Raw genomic sequence first — 17,427 nt, 5'->3', positions numbered from 1 at the left:
AGAGCGTCTTTAAGGTCAAAGAGTAAAAAACGAAACTATACCGACTGCGTCGGAATAACTTGTGTACTTTTTAAAGTTGTAAAAAGTTGACTTACTAGCACTCAGCCATACATTCGTTGTCGTATGGTTTACCGTCAGTGCCACAGACAGGCTTTCTTTCCCTTGTACAACGACAAAGTTTCTCTCGCTTGCAGGGGCATATACCATTACATTCAACTTCAACATTGCTGAAAAAAGTAAATAATGTATTTTTTTTAATCAAAGTCTATTCCGCTATAAACTGCTACACTGCTACAATTTTTGCATTTGTTTCCGTTTACATAGTTCTGTTTTACCTTTCTTTCTGTCAAACCTTCTTATTAAAATGCACATTAGTGCCTGTAAAATTAATTTCAATTTGAAGTTTAACTGTATGAAATCTGCTGTAATCCTACCTGCATTCTGCCATACATGGGTTATCATAAGTATTTCCATCCGTGCCACAGACGGGTTCCCTTTCCCTGGTACACCTACAAGGTTTTGGTGCGTGGCATGGGCATTCTTTGTTACAGGCTACCTCTATTCCAGCACAGTCAGCGCCACATTTGTTCCCGTAGGTTTTCCCGTTAATACCACAAACGGGACGATATTCCATTGTACAAATGCAAGGTTTCATGTTTTTGCATGGGCATTCACTGTTGCAAGCAATATCAACCTTTGCACAATCTGCCCCACATTTATTACTATATGTCTTGTTATCGAAACCACAAACAGGTTGATAATCCATGGTGCAAAAGCATGACTTTGTGTCTATACATGGGCATTGACGATGGCATGCTATATCCACTTCGGCACAGTCAGCTCCACATTTGTTGGAGTAAGTTTTTCCGTCAACTCCACAAACTGGTTGAAAGTCCATGGAACAAATACATGGTTTAGTTTCCTTACAAGGGCATGGTCCATTACAGGCAATTTCAATTTTAGCACAGTCAGCACCGCACTTGTTTCCGTAAGTTTGGTTGTTTACTCCACAGACTGGGTTGAAATCCATAGTACAAACACACAGGTCATTCACTGTCGTCTTTGATTTATCACATGGGCATTCGCCGTTGCAGTCTATTTCAGCATTGTCGCAATCGGCTCCGCATTTGTTGCCGTAGGTTTCGTTGTTAATACCACAGACAGGCCTGTAATCCAATGTACAGATACAGCTTGGTGGGTTATTGCAAGGGCATTTGCCTTGGCAAGCAACAGCCACGTGATCGCATCCTGCACCACATTCGTTATCATATGTCTTGTTGTTCATGCCACAGACTGGATCGTAATTTGCCATACACATGCATGGTGCCTTACAAGGGCACGTTTCGTTGCAAACTATGTACACTCCACTGAAAAAAACGGTGTTAATGTTAGAACAGCAAGCATATTTTTATACCCAAATTAGAAACACGAAACTCATGGTAAAGATTCTGAAGCCTTAATTCTACTATTTCAATCTACATGTATGTACAAATCCTATTTTAATGTGATAATAATCTTAGGAAGTTTCAGAAACGGACTACATCATTTTCTGGAGGGCGTGTTTGCCTGCTTCTCTTTTGGTCATATTGGTTAATTAATTGATTGATTGACTATATTAAATACAAGGAAATAGAATACTGTTTGGAAGTTCTCTTCCTACGCACTTTTTTCGCCTTCCATGGTAATGAAATGGTGAGTGGTAAGTCCTTTAATGAAGCGTCGTTAAAAGGTTAGATGTCCGACCAAACCTGACAATTATTTTTTTTCTCAATTTTTCGTTGTTGAAAGAGCAATTAACCATCAAGTTATGATTTTATACGTGTACATATACAGTATATATGTACCTTATCACGACTACATGTAGACTTGCAACAAATTTCAATTAAATATGGAATTTATTTTTAAAAACTGATATTTTGTCGAACCGTTCATGAAAATGTAACATATTTTTTTGCGAACTGGTGTTCAGTGGAAAGTGAACTATGTACATTTTTGTAAGAGTAATCATCTATTGTTTTACCGAAATAACATCCACAGCTACGAAAATATCATTTAATTAATATAAGACCTATTAATTTTTCCATTCAGTCAATGCATGTGCATGTACAAATGTAGGATCTAACAACACTCTATTCTATAACCAGTTCAGATGACCTTTCCAAAATCCTCGGTTTTTCCCTTTGAACAATTCTTTCAAAATCAGAAGACATGAGCAAGAATGGAGTGGTGTTAGATCCTACGTGAAGTGACGGAATAATTGATAGGTCTTATTCTAATTAGATTACAAAAAAATAAACCCGATCAAAATAATCTACAAAATGGTATTTAAAGTAAAAGAGGTGAAGGAAAAGCTTATATACTTACTGACACTCTGCTAAGCAGGGATTAGTATAAGTTTTTCTGTCACTGCCACAGACCGGTTCGTACTTTCTATTGCATTTGCACAATGGTCTATTGTTCTCACATGGGCAAGCCTTATTGCAAGCGACGTCAACTCCCGCGCACCCAGCACCGCATCTATTGCCGTACGTCTTCCCGTCTGTACCACAGACCGGCCTATAATCCATCGTACAAAAACATGGTTTATTGTCTTTGCAGGGACATTGACGATTACATGCAATATCAACTCCTGCACAGTCTGCGCCACACATGTTACCGTATGTCTTTCCGTCTGTTCCACACACTGGCCTATAGTCCATAGTACAAACGCACGGCTTCGTGTCTTTGCAGGGACATTGGTGATTGCATGCAATATCAACTCCTGCACAGTCTGCGCCACACTTATTTCCGTATGTCTTTCCGTCTGTTCCACACACTGGCATATACTCCATAGTACACACGCATGGTTTGATGTCTTTGCAGGGACATTCACCGTTGCAGGCTATTGCAATTTTTGCACAGTCTGCTCCGCATTTGTTTCCGTAAGTAACATTGTTAATTCCACAAACTGGGTTGTAGTCCAGTGTACAAACACAAAGGTCAATTTTTGGTCCTAATGAAGTTTCGTTACATGGACATTCACCCTCGCAAACCACTGCTGCGTTGTTGCAGTTGGCTGTACAATTGTTTGCATACGTTTTCCCATCGACTCCACAAACCGGCATATATCTTTTATTACATGCACATAGTTCATTTTCCCTGCATGGACATTCGTTATTACACTCGACTTCAACGTTTTCACAATCTGCGTTGCATTTGTTGCTGTATGTTTTGCCATCTGTGCCGCATACAGGTTTGTAGTCAAATGTACATGCGCATTGCCTCGTACAAGGGCATTGACCTTTACACTTGATCTCAATGTTGCTAATTAAAAAAATAAGAACACTTGAATATTATGGTTTACTGTTCAAAGTTAATCCAAAGTTGTAGCTACAAAAAAACTATGTTCTCAACTTTGTATTTAATGAAAATTGTTTGATAATGGAGGGCATATTTACTTAAGCAAAATTCCCATGAGGTGAAGTGTAACGTTCACAGTAGAACTATGAACTAAGCTCACTTACATGTAAAACTACCCCCGCTCCCAACCCCTTAACTCAAAACATGAAAAAGAGTCGTGAAACAGGAAGATAAGGTAGCTGGAGTTTGAATCAAATCTTATGGCATACCTTCATATGTATATAAAACTTCTGTCATGATAAAAATTGCTGTAATAAACAATTGCAATGCAAACTGTAATAAAATATATAGATGGACGGACAGACGGATACTATGGTCACTATAAAACTCTCGCTTTCAAGACAGCCATATGATAATTTTATGATAAAAGATATTACAGTAGGGTTTTGGAGTAGTACTCTCACTTAATATTCCAATATGTAGTTACATATAGAAACCAAAAAATATAGTAGTTAAAATGGGTGAAAGCAGCTACATGTATACTATTGGTACAAATGTACAAGTAATATCATGTTTTGGTTAATTCATAGTTTAATAACAATTATTTCATTTATATCTTGGAAAGGTACTTTTGCGCGGTTATAATGTTAATATTTTGTTTAAAGGAAAGAAGTATGATTTACATACTCGCATTCTGCCATGCATTTATTTGAGTAGGTCTTGTGGTTCATTCCACAAACTGGACGTCGCTCTCTGGTACACTTGCACAGTTCCGGTTTACAAGGACAAGAACCTCTGCAAGCAGTTTGCACTCTCCTAGAAAATAATGACTACAAATATACATCTAACAATGAGCTAATTCAACAAAAATCCTCTGCAAATTGAAAGAGTAATCAAAGGAACCAAGGTTATAGCGGTAATCAAAAGAATATAATCCAGGGACAAAGACCAGACATGGAAAACAGACACATACAACAAAGAACATAAAGTAACTAAAATCATACATACAAAGTAACAAAAGTAAATGAGCAACTCGGACTCCACTAAAAACTGGGAGCATAGACCAGGTGCACCGGTAGGGTAAGCGTCCTCTGCTTTTCTAGAAACACCCGCCGAGTTGCTCATAAAAAGTCAAGTCCGGGGTAGACAAACGAGAAAAGGCAAACTATGACCCGTTGAATAAATCAGTTTTCATGATGCTGATGGATACATCATAACGATCCACGAGTTCATGATGACCACCATAAAATTTCTGTAGTGATGACTTCAAACTTGTAGCAACATAACCCTATTCCAGAAGCCTATTTGTTAGAGTTCTAGCGCGATACAAAACGTCTGCGTAGTTACGGCAAGCTCTGGCATAACGTATGAGTTGTGATATGAACACTCAATACGCAGGAGCCGAAGGGATGTTGCCACAGATGAAAGGAAAGTTTACAATTTTGAATGAAAAGTCATCACGTTTGTCGTAAAGTTTGGTCAATAGTTTTCCTTTACCATCCATTTCTAAGTGTAGGTCAAGATATGAGGCTGACTTCACAGTGTCTGTAGTATCCTTTATCTCAAGTTCTTTTGGGTAGATACGATGTATCAAATCCCCGAAATTAGGATTGTTTAAAGATAGTACGTCATCTATATAGCGGAAACTGAGATTGAAGGATCTAGCCAAACGATATTCTTTCTTTCTGATGAAATCAGCTATAAAGTCAGCCTCATAAGAGTGAAGAAATAGGTCAGCAAGTAAAGGAGCACAATTTGTTCCCATTGGAATGCCGACCGTTTGTTGAAAAACACGTTCATCACGCTGGACAAATATGTTGTCGATTAAAAATTCCAGCATTTTGTAAACATCTTCCTCTGTATATTTGGAAGATGATTTGGAATTATTTCTTACAAAGTATGAGGAATCTCTACCAAGAACTATATATTTGTATCTAGGTGTACCATCTTTTTTTGGAAAAACAACGATGTATCATGTTTTTAAGTCGGGATTTTAACTGAGTATGGGGAATAGAAGTATACAGTGTTGAAAAATCATAGGTTTTAATGCTATTATATTCAGATAATAGTCTTGAAGAACGGCCTTTCAGTAGATTATGTTCACTACGCATGCGTAAGCAGTACGTTTTAATTTTTTTAGTCTGGATTGGCAGTTTTGTCTTATTCTATCAACTATTGTTATTCGTCTCTGACAGAGGCTGAAAAGTTTGGCTTCTCTCTCTTCATTTTATTTTTAGTTAATTTAATTTTAAATTGGTTCCTTTTTACCTATTAAGTGCCGCTAATTTTTACTTATTTATGCTCATGTAACATGAGTAATTAAATGCCAGGATATATTAGTACATGTATTAAGGTGCCATGCTAAATCATTGGCGGATCAAGGTGGGATGAACTCACCCTAATTTTGGAAGTTTTTTTACAATGTGATTTCGAGCAAATTTTGAGCATAACTAAGCAAACTAGCCTTGAACCCAATCTGTTCAAAATCTCAGGATCAACATAGTGTTCATTTATTAGTTTCGGGACCTCATAAAATACAAATTACATGAATATGACGAAGACGCGTACATTTGTATTACTAAATCATTTTGCTACTCGTTCGCCCGTCTGGCCACAACAAAAACGCTTAAACGGGTTTTAACATTTCACAAAAAGTTGTATCTAAGTCCCAACAGTTTGATGTGTTTGTACATTGAAATGTAAATGTGTAAATACTCACTTGCATTTAGCCATACATTGATTTCCATATGTGTTTCCGTCGACACCACACACAGGTGTTCTCTTCTTGTTACATCGGCATGGCTTTAGGCTTGGACGTTTGGAAGAATTGGACGGTTCACCTCCTTTACACGGACATTCACCTTTACAACGGGGTTTAGTTCCACTGTTTAGATACAGAGTATACATATGCATGTAATTACTAGTAGTTCATGTATGTTAACCGTCATTCAAGCATTTAGAGTTTCCGGAAATAAGTTGAAGCTGGTATATTGGATATTTTAGGATTTTAAATCGGCTGTCCGCATGAAATTAGTTGCATTTTACTACACGTGCTAATATTCAATCGCTTACTGTATATGATATACATGTTGTTTTTGTCATTTAGTAAATGCATCCATCTTGTTTGGTGCCACAAAACTTTAAGAAATTAGAATACTCTTAACTTCCATGGTACATGTAACTCCAATGAAATCTTTGAAATTGATGACACCACAAACAATTATGAGAAATTTCTCAGACTTGAATGTTTTTTCTTGTTCTGTGGCACTGGGGCCTGATTATCGTCTATCAATTTGAACAATCATTATTAATTATTATTTTCGAAGCAAAAGCGTACATTTTGTAACTTTTAAATTTAAATAATGAAATGAAACGATATCGTCATCACTGAAAGAAAGCAATGAAATCAGGCTACAAAAAGCAACATGCGTGCGAGCTGCTGCATCTACAACATAAATTTGACAGTGAAAATTTAACAACTTACTCGCATTTGGCTAAGCATGCATTTGAATATGATTTTCCATTCCTACCACAAACAGGTCTTTGTCTCTTAGGGCAACCACATGGCAGGCAAGGACATTCATTTTTGCATGATACCGTCGTATTACTGAAGCAAAATAATGTGTATTCAATGAATCACGTGTAGTGTCTGTTGGTTTTCTGTTTGTGCGTTTGTAAATATGTGACTAGAACTTATTATAACTTCAAAAACGTTCCCTTTAAAGATTAAAAGATGTTTTATTTTTGCAATAATGCATGCACTTAATATGAAAACCGTTCCAACCTGTTTCTAATTAAGACGTTTATTTCACACATACATACAAACTAGTTATCTAGTAATGGGCTATTCTATTCATTAAAATACTTTGTGAACTACATGTATTTGAAGAATATGGCCTCCTCTGTCGCAAAGATCCTATAGAACAAAAGACATATGACCCACAGGTTTTAAGTCTCCCGTTTTTGGCGGGAGTCACCCGCTCTCAATGCTTTCCCGTATCAGTAGGAGATTTTTCCGGTCTATTGTGATCTTTTCGTCTAAACATCGTAATAAATTACTTAATTTTTCCCAAGGAAATGAACTTGAACTGGAAACTGTGATAAAAACCACTGCTACATGTACTTGTACATGTATCATTGTATTGTAAGGGAACATTACATTTTTATCAGGGGAGGGTACATGCATGTCACGAGTAAGTGTCGCAGTGAAATTGGATGAAATGGACATGTTTCGAAACAATACCTCGGCAAGTTTTCCGTTTTAATAATAAATCCGAGGGAGATCCCCGCTTTGGAAGATTTACCAGGCACGGATCCAAGGACTAGCGTGCCGGGCGTACGCTCCCTCCTCTAAATCGGTAAGAAAAAATTTTTTTCATCACACGTTTCACCCCATAATAGATTTGCCTTGCTGTGCACGACAATTAATTCACCCAACTCAAATCCAGGATCTGCCCCTGTTTACAACTATGTATGTTTTAGCATGAAATGAAAACATGAAAACTTAATTATAAGTATCAAAAAAGTTCTCAATGGCTTTTAATTATATACAGATTCTATAAATTAAGTCTGTTTGAAGATTAAAATTGGTTTGTTTATTGACTACTTAATTCAGATAAAAACAATTTGTTCTATCATCATACCGACACGATGCTAAGCATTGGTTTTCGTGCGTCTTCCCATCAGCACCACACACAGGATCGTAATCTTTGGTGCAACCACAAGGAGCCTCTTGTTTACATGGACAAATATCTTTACAGATTTTCTTTACGCCTCTAAATAAAACATTCAAGGTCAAAATGCAAAAGAAAAAGCAAAAGCAATACGCAAAAGCGATGGAAAGTGTCACAAAAGCATAGGCGTCGTATGTACATGTAGCTAAATGTATTTTAACATACAGTTTTGTATCTTCATATAGAACATGGCTGTTTTCAAAATGCAAATTATTAAATGAGGATAAGCGTTAGTAAAAACGGTTTTGTTTTCTTTCTTTATGTACATTAATATACGGAGATTTTAAATCTAGTGTGACGCAGAATTTTCTCATACTAGTTGTTACCTGACATGGAATGCGCATGCTTAAAGGAGTGCATAACGGACAAGCAAGCATAGAAGCAAGTTGGTTATATTTCCTTTTACTTGATAAAAATAGCGTAATTATAATACTATGTATCTAAACTCAATTACGTTAATCTTCCATCCTACAAATGTACTTACAATGTAAAATACGAAATATATGTACATTTTATTTATTTACTTTATTAGACCTTACTTGCATTTGGCTAAACAGCCATTTCTGTATGTTAGACCATCTGCTCCACAAACGGGCTTCTTTCTTTTTCCACATGTATCACATGACTTCAGCGGAGAACATGGACACTCTCGTTTACATCTCGTTTTCATTCCCCTAAAAAATATTTATAATTTTATATCGTTTCACAAAAAAAACTGTACTTCCTACCGTTTTGGTCCTACATTGTACATACCAGTATATTGTATAATGAAGCATACAGTATTCTCATTGGAACGAATTTAACTTAAAAAATCTATTATCACGTACAAGCTGCTGAGTATTGTAAGTTGTAAGTATCTAAGGACATGTCAATTAAATATACTGCCACAACAGATGCAAGTTTACAAGTATGTGTATTTGTTTGTCCAATGATACATGTCCGTACATGTATCTTAAGACGCGTGTCAGTTTAACTTATATGGAAAAATATATTTTTTATATTTAACCTAGAAAACGCTTAATTTTTGCAAAAGTTACATGTTACAATGTATTATTCGAAAACATTTCACACATAAATGTTTCCTACTTCAGATGTGGTATGGCAAATTATTTTCTAACCACTAGCATTATACATGTACAATGAAAAGCCACCACAAAAGGCTATTCATTGGTAAAATAAACAGTTTTGTTCCGAAACTTCAATTCCGCAATTTTGTTAACTGGATGTACCAATTCAAAAAACTAAGAAATTAATGTAAGGTTACTTATAACTGCTTTTGAAAAGAATTTCAGGGCCTGCAGTTTTTCTTCATCAGGTAAGGTAAATATTTATTTCTTTAATTTGATCACTTTCTCACGTGTCAGAGTAAAGAAACTGTATTATAAGCATCAAAGGAAGTATTATTCTGGAGACGTCTAATTATAACAAAATGAGCGGTTTGCAATATGGCGGTCGGAAGTAACCGGAAGGACGGAATTCCAACCTCTTACGTTGAAGGACCTCCTAACAATCCATTAAATTTGAGCTAGCTTAATTTGCTTTAATAAAATGTGAAGTTATTTGTTAACAAATTAATAAAAACACATTGATAGAAGAATTTCAAACGCTCATAAACATGCTCAAACGCTCATAAACATGCTAAACAATATTAATATTTTGTAATTATATTAATGGAAACTACGCAGCTTTTCCCGTTACACTTACATTTGTGAAAACCCTTGTATGTTCTATAGACAGAGAAAAATGTCCGAAAAATGTACGATCCAGTTATAAAATTATTGTTACTGGCTGAATTTTATCTTTTTTAGCTCGTCTATTCGCACAAAAGTTGTTTTGATGAGTTTCTGTTCTTTATTTTAGTAAATAATTGTCTCACTAAAATGCTAGCACCAATTGGTAAACAGGACCCTTTTGGTCGGTGGATCGCCACACTTCTTCCAAATTTCGTTTTAATGCACCCAAAATTATATTTGCTGTGACGGAAATGGTCGAATATTTTCGAATAGCATTTTATCTTCTGTTATTATCTTACTTGCATCTAGCTTGACACATGTTAGAGTAAGTTTTTCCATCAACTCCACACACTGGGGTGTAATCTTTAGTACAAGCACAGGGTTTACATGGGCACGCATGTTTGCATCCTACAAGCTGATTTCTGTAATAAAATGAAAGGTTTTCTGTCACTTTGGCATACACCATTTTCTTCTCGAGGGGTGCGGGTGACTAGGACTTTATGTTGAGTTCGAAAATAATCTTTTTTTTTCCGCAGCAGTTAAAATTTTTATTTGAAAATCAGAAGCTTAAAAAATAGGTGGTTCAGCTTCGGAAGTTTCAACCAGTTGTTTCAACAAATAGGGGAAGAGGTCCAACTCCGAAACCCTCTCCTGGATCTACAACTGTGACACTGAAAACTGCAATACCAAATATGAATACACTTATTTATGTTACACTGTGTTAAGACAAAAAGGACATCGTTATAAACGTGTATGTAAAAATGAGGTACATTTTGCACACTGTTGATTTACACTGTAAGAGGAGTAATTTACAGTTAACTTGTGACATACAAAAGTAAATCTGGTTAGAGCCTAGCTAAAATAGTGCAGCACCCGGACAGTTTGTAAAATCATTCACAGAGGTCAATCCACACTGGCGATATTATTTAATTTTACAAACCTTTTTGCAATAATAACGTGAATAATATGGAAATGGGAAATTATCTAAAATATACAGATTACTGGTATTTTGTGAAATGCAAATTTATTTAATTCCGTTTCATCCTATACATGTATTTCATATTTGAAATAATACATGTACCTTTCTTTTATTTTGTTTTTGTTTTGTTTTGTTTGTTTGTTTGTTTTTGTTTGTTTTTGTTAGTTTTTTATGTGTTTTTTTTATTTATACTTTTTCTCTATTTCTTGAAATATTCACTTCACAAGGATATTACAAGTCCATTCGCGAGATAATAAGGCATAAAACATTCGCGCTTGTCTCGCGACTTCGATTGATACATATATATATGTACATATACATGCGCACCGTGCTAGTGTTACTATTTTGAACAATCTGTTGCAGATAACACAGGCATTTCCTAGTGAAATGTTTGGTAAAACCGGGTTTTAAACTATGGTATACAGTTTAACCTGTCTTAAGAAACCTTTCCAAGAGGCAGCAAAGCCATGGCCACATAAAATAGGTGGTTTTAACATACAAGTTTATCACACTACATAGCGATATTTTCACCATAGACTTTAAGACAGGTAATTGTATAAAAGTGGTCGAAAAGACAGAATTGACTGTATATAATCTATATTTATTTACTGAGTTATTCTGGTCCCGTTTAATACCTCTTAAAACTTAGATTTAATTGTGTTATTTCATCTCAGTTTTGGCCTTCGTACAAGTTCTAATATGTACCCTCGAAGAGTTTCGTGTACTTTCCGTGTGCACATCTAATATTATTATATAGTTTAAATTTGCTTATATCATGAAAGTATATCACGAATAAAAAAGTTAGATTGTATAGAAAAAAACAGTTGTAGCATGGTCCGTCCCAATATTCAAATTTTATATTTATAGACAAACCGATATGTTTGCTTATGGTGTTAAACAATGTTCGTCACATTAACAGTTACCGTACAAGAAAAGTATACATTTTTACTGAAACATGTAATATAATTACAGTCACGTGACGGTCGTCTAAGCACAAACGGAAGTCGCGTAAACAATAGGAATGTCTTATTTTCTTTGTAGGGAATTTTGTTGCTATTAGCTTTTATACATGTATGAACGCAACGTACATTTAAGGATTCTTTTTTAATTTTAAACATGAAGTATTTATACCTCATAACCTCCAGAAATATCCGTCATAGTTCTTGTAAATTTTCCCTTTTTAAGATATTGATAGGTCAAATTTAGTTGAAAGCACTTTGGAAAAGAATGGCAGGAAGTTATTCCCACACTTTGAGTGGTAAAAACTCTACATCATAGATGCTTCATGATAAACTTCATGATAGCTTTTTGGTTGTTTTCTAGATGATATCTGAGGCAAAAAAGACCAAACTGAAATACATGTAGTGATGTGCCACCCATAAAAATATGGTATTTCAATATAAATGTAATCGATTAAAATTCCTGTCAAAATGAAATACAACAATACCAACCATATATATTGTAAATTTCGATAAGCTACATACACGTGTTTCCTCTCATCAGAAGTATTAAAATCCAATATAGGAAGATTTGAATGGCGGACTGTGGACCAATGGACGTAAATGGCGTCTCAGTGCAAACTTAATCTTCGGAAAATAGCCCATCTTACATAGAAGACATATAAAAATCAAATTAAACCCAAGTTTTAACGAATAAAACATTAATATATCAACAACAACAAAAACCAGCTTTTACTCGATCAGGAACAGAATAATCATCATTCAACATTCCTCCCAATTTATCATTGATTTTTCCAGATAATTTGATTAAATCCATGCTGCTGAAACAAAAATCACTCATGACAAATCTATTCCCCCTTCCTACCGCTTTCCTCTCGTGGAAAAAAAATGTCTGCGCCTAAATGTGGTTTAATAAAACAAAGTCTTTAGACAAGACAAGATGGTTCAAGTTACATGTTACTTGACTTTGGGAGGAGTAAAGAATTCCCGGTCTTCATTTCAAACACTTTGGATAAGCTTAATATGTTTTGAATCTGTATACAGAAAACACGTGTATGTCAATAGTATGCGTACAGTACCTTTTAATAGCATGGCACTCGTTCCTATATGTTTTTCCATCCAGGGCACACACCGGACCGCTTTTCTTGTCACATTTTGGTCCTGTTGATAAATGTAATATCTCATTTTATTACACAGTGGAGTCTTGTCATCCACATGTTTCATATGCATCTGTTCTGACTACACATGTTAAAAACGCTCGGACATTGTTGGAAAGGGATTTCAAACTAAACTTTGATTAAATATATATGTACACCCGTATTATTATAATTGGCTTATTAAATTAAAATCGCAGTTGCGAAAATTTTGAAGAAAAAAAGGAAACGATAATTAATAATGTTTTCATATATTTCACTTTTTTCTCATTTTTTGTAAAACTTAAGACAACTTCAATGGTAACATTTTATCTTCAGATTATACTACATAAATTCTGAGCTTATTGTTACATTTTCTTTAGTAACATTCTTGCACATTTTACTGCATGACGTATTCCGAGATTACATTGTTACAGTAATTATATTTGTACAATGTTACATTACAGAATGATTTTGTACAAAAGAGAAATCAAGGGAACCAAGGTTATAGCGGTAATCAAAAGAATGGAATCCAGGAACAAAGACCAGACATTGAAAACAGACATACACAACAAAGAACAAAAAGTAACTAAAATCATACATACAAAGTAACAAAAGCAAATGAGCAACTCGGACTCCACTAAAAAGCGGGAGCATACAAAGTTACTTTACAGGATGATTTTGTACAAACTTACATTACAGTATGATTTTGTGCAAAGTTGCATTGCGGTATAATTTTGAACTAAGTTAAAATAAATATACTAATATTTTAGTTCGTTGGTAATTCCCTACTTATAAGTTTTAAAAAGGCATGGTGAATCCTGTACAATCCCTTTTTAAACGTCTTTCATTTATGTACGTGGCTGTACATTAAAAGGGTAATCAAGGGAACCACAATTCTATCGGAAATCAGAAGAATGTTGGTTGTTGGGGTTTAACGTCCGAGCAGCAATATTTCAGCTATATTCAGACAATGAACATGAAATGGATGATAAAATGAACATGAAATGAAAAAAAGAAAGGATGGGTCACAAGGATAATAGGGTCGACAAATTTTGATTGCCAATGGAAAAAGGGGGGATGGGTAAGGTCGGGCAATTTAGCCTCCTGTGGCGGAGCGCAAAGGTTCCTACTCCTATCGAATACCACAGCAGGGTTCTTTAACGTGCGAGGAACATGGCATCTTTCCCAACACGGTGCACCACTATGGTTTGCGGTCAGGTTTTCCGTATTATAGCCTGACAACCCCAGCATGTAACACGCCAGGGGTACCCCATTCCACCACCTGGGGCACACATCCCAGCTGCTCTGTGGGCAATGCGCCTAGCCCCCGGCTAAGTTTCTGAGCACTATTTAGTCGCCTTATACGACAAGCTTAGCGCTGCTGCAGGCCTATTCTTTTAACACCCGGACCTGCACGGGGCCAGAAGAATGTAATCCAGGGACAAAGATAAATCATAAAGTTGCTGAATTTAGAATTTAGATGGTGTTTCTTCTAGCAATAACTCAATGAACGATTAGTATGGATTTTTTTTTTCGATGAATAAGAATTAATGTAAAGAATGGTAATGAATGACACTTCAGACTGACAATACGTTCATAAATGCAACTATCAAATTTATTGTTTATAGTCTTTGATGGCCTTAATAATCATTTTTTTGCGTAGATATTTAATGACAATGTTAATATGCTCACATAAAAGGCAGTGGCCGGTATAATCGGAGGCTTCACGCTATAAACAATAAATAGACCCTTTCCTGCTAACTGTGAAGTGCATAAGTAGTCGATGAGCATGCGTGACATATACTTCCGCAAGGTAGGATTGGGGTACGTGTTGTAGAACAAACAATTCTTACATATTGATCGGGGAAAGATGATTAAGGGGGCTTAGATAACCATTTTGAAAAACAGGTTATATTGTAGCTATGTTCATTTACATTTACGAGTGTGAAAGATTCTCACAAAATCCCATATTTTAGAAATGGGTATTAATTATTAATTCCCCGAGGGGGTGTTAAGTTCGGAAACGAGAGTACAGCTACATTTGTAACATTTACCGAATTCCAGGTGAAAAGACTAAATACCTCGTTGTGTTAAAATAGCCTATATAGAGTAAAAAAGACGAAAACGAATCTGTGAAGGAAAAATTACGACGAAAAAATGACAGTGTATTAAAACGGTAGAGTTATTCCACTACTCCTTCCAATGAAAATCAATAAGATGTCCTCTTACCATTCCTTTTTCTTGCATTGGCTGCAGCAATACAAAGTAATACTAAAATTAACAGCTTCTTCATGGTAGAACTGTCCAAATCAAGTTCACCGAAAATAATCCTCTAAAATGTAAATGTGCGAGACTCGATCATGCAATTCTACTTATGCGAGAGATAAAAAATTAAACTAGAAAACAAATCCTGCGAAAATTCTGTCTGGTCAGGTACATATACTTCATAATCTCAGCATATCATTTAAGCAACAAATCACAGACCGCAAATATGACAGTTTTATAATCGAAATACTTATATCTTATCTTGACGGAAACTGCTTGATGTTTGACTATCTCGTCAATAAACTTAAGCGTTTTCTCTCCTTCAGCGTAAACAATGACGGATTTACCCCGGATTTTCTCTTAAAAAATTATGCAGTTATGAAATTCATTATGTCAAATTTAAAAGAATGTTACATGCTCATATCGGTACATTGTAACTGACTGATTTAAAAAGTTTAATTTTTAATTACATGTGAGTCTAACTACAAATGAAAATCTGATGTAACTGAAACGGGCAATTATGCAAGACCGCAATGTGTCTATAGTCATAAAGCAAAGAGATATACAATACACATCACAAATATATGAATGCAAGATATAGGTATCACAAAGACAATATACTTAATCACAATATGTTTCTATCCTCAATAAAAACAAATTGAGGTGTCGAAAACTATATGTCCATTAAATAATGAAAAGCATGCACTTAGACATAAAATACGTGCTAAAGAAACTTGTTCAGTATCACTCTCCTTGTATAATGTATGTTTGATCTCAGAATGTCCAATATATCGTGACTTACATTTCCCAATTAGTAGTGATAGAGCAGCAACCTTTTTCTTCTCGCTCGTTCTTTACGCTTGTAATGATATTGTACTTTTTCTTCTGAGGAGTTGAGTTATATTGAGAGACCGTACCCTTCTATGAGTCATAAAATACCCGTAGAGTAGTAAACACACGGAAATATTCATTTGGCCTCATGACCTTCGAATTTTATTGCAGTGTTTTACTTGCTGAGAGTGATTCATGTCTTCGATTTTAACCTTTACACGGTATTCAACCTACGTATAAAATTTTGTCAATATTTGAATTGAATGCGAATTGCTCTGTTTATCTAATTAGAAAGATTGTAGAGAAAAAGTCAACATGCAAATGAGCATTATGTACTTATGTTAATTAATAGATATTATTTTAGCTTAATTAATATGACTCAGTCAATCACTTTCTCAAGGAGGTTGGTATAACATTTCAAAACCTGAGAGATATAGTACTCTTTTTTGCAACGAGAATATTGGCGACGAAATCCATGTATTTTTTTAATATGTATTTGGGGAAAAGTTACTGTCAAAAATCTTAGACAAAAGACTTTGGCAAAGTATTATTATGATTATCAAAAATCGCAACAAAATGAATGGTTCACTTTTCTTCTTCAATTTGAATGTATTAAAATGACTTTCGGTGTTCTTTAAAAATATATCGGCTTTGCTTTGATAGGTTTATCACCTTTCGTTCTCTATACATGTACAGTGTATGTGTCTATTTATCTCTGTATTTATTATTGCTCATTCCTGTGTCGTTTTCTGTATGTTATACTGATTGACTTCATGAAACACATTTATGTATGTATCTGAGCGTATACAATAAAAAAATCTGAAATCTAATTTTGACCAAATACAGAAGTACAATATAAAGAACGAGACAACGCTAACAAAAAATGATGAAATTAAGAAATAACAAAAACATCTGAATCAGAGAATTCGAGGATCTATCGTTATTAAACAAACACAATGTAAGACTGGTAGAAAAACGACCTATTCATGTTAGATGAAGCTGCGATATAGACCCTGCATGTACATGAGACAACAAAGTACATGCAGTAGAGAACATCGTCAAGGGTTTAACACGTACATGTAGTACACGTAGGTCTCTAAATAAACAACAAGCTCTTTTGGCTCCTCACTGAAAGCCCCCAAACTGTACAACGTAAAGCAGTTTATTCATTATGAAATAAAAAGGCAAATTTGGAGCAGACACAAAGAGTGGGGAAACGCTCCCACACCATCGGGGAGTCCGATCGAGTTCTAAGGTCAGGTATCCAAAGGCTGAACTCCAGCAAAAACACCCATTGGTTTACAACGAACAGTAGTTAACATAATCCCCGTAAGGGGCGTCGTGCGTGATCATGAAAGATATTCAAGGCCGAAAAAAATCATGTATCACCAGTCAAACCATACACTAAATGTAGATTGAAGTCTATCGGTTGATATGACTTTGAGGACGAGA

The 17,427-nt window shown here is 35.2% G+C and overlaps 1 protein-coding gene across 3 annotated transcripts in view; it reads right to left on the bottom strand.

Annotated features, from left to right (window-relative positions):
* LOC148613363 (uncharacterized) overlaps positions 1–16,075 on the bottom strand; it is a 28,789-nt gene extending 12,714 nt beyond the window's left edge. Inside the window, exons 1-12 of one of the 3 annotated variants that reach the window (XM_088586771.1) lie at positions 15,947–16,075; positions 15,109–15,211; positions 12,823–12,904; positions 10,105–10,227; positions 8,612–8,746; positions 7,983–8,114; positions 6,824–6,946; positions 6,059–6,223; positions 4,027–4,155; positions 2,365–3,303; positions 435–1,367; positions 96–227 (exon numbers count right to left, since the gene is read on the bottom strand). In XM_088586771.1, coding sequence (XP_088442897.1) covers positions 96–227; positions 435–1,367; positions 2,365–3,303; positions 4,027–4,155; positions 6,059–6,223; positions 6,824–6,946; positions 7,983–8,114; positions 8,612–8,746; positions 10,105–10,227; positions 12,823–12,904; positions 15,109–15,172 — 2,957 coding nt within the window. In that variant the 5' untranslated portion in view covers positions 15,173–15,211; positions 15,947–16,075. Of the gene's footprint in view, positions 1–95; positions 228–434; positions 1,368–2,364; positions 3,304–4,026; positions 4,156–6,058; positions 6,224–6,823; positions 6,947–7,982; positions 8,115–8,611; positions 8,747–10,104; positions 10,228–12,822; positions 12,905–15,108; positions 15,418–15,946 lie in introns of those variants that run through there. The other 2 variants (XM_088586772.1, XM_088586773.1) reach the window with 2 other exon arrangements.
* Positions 16,076–17,427: the final 1,352 nt, after the last annotated feature.

The sequence above is a fragment of the Perna viridis genome, chromosome 6 (assembly GCF_037379345.1).
Source record: "Perna viridis isolate PV_CMFRI_1.1 ecotype Kerala chromosome 6, ASM3737934v1, whole genome shotgun sequence".
In the NCBI taxonomy this organism is placed as follows: Eukaryota; Metazoa; Mollusca; class Bivalvia; order Mytilida; family Mytilidae; genus Perna; species Perna viridis.
The sequence above is the reverse complement of the archived record's forward strand: the minus strand, read 5'-3'. Positions and strand labels throughout refer to the sequence as shown.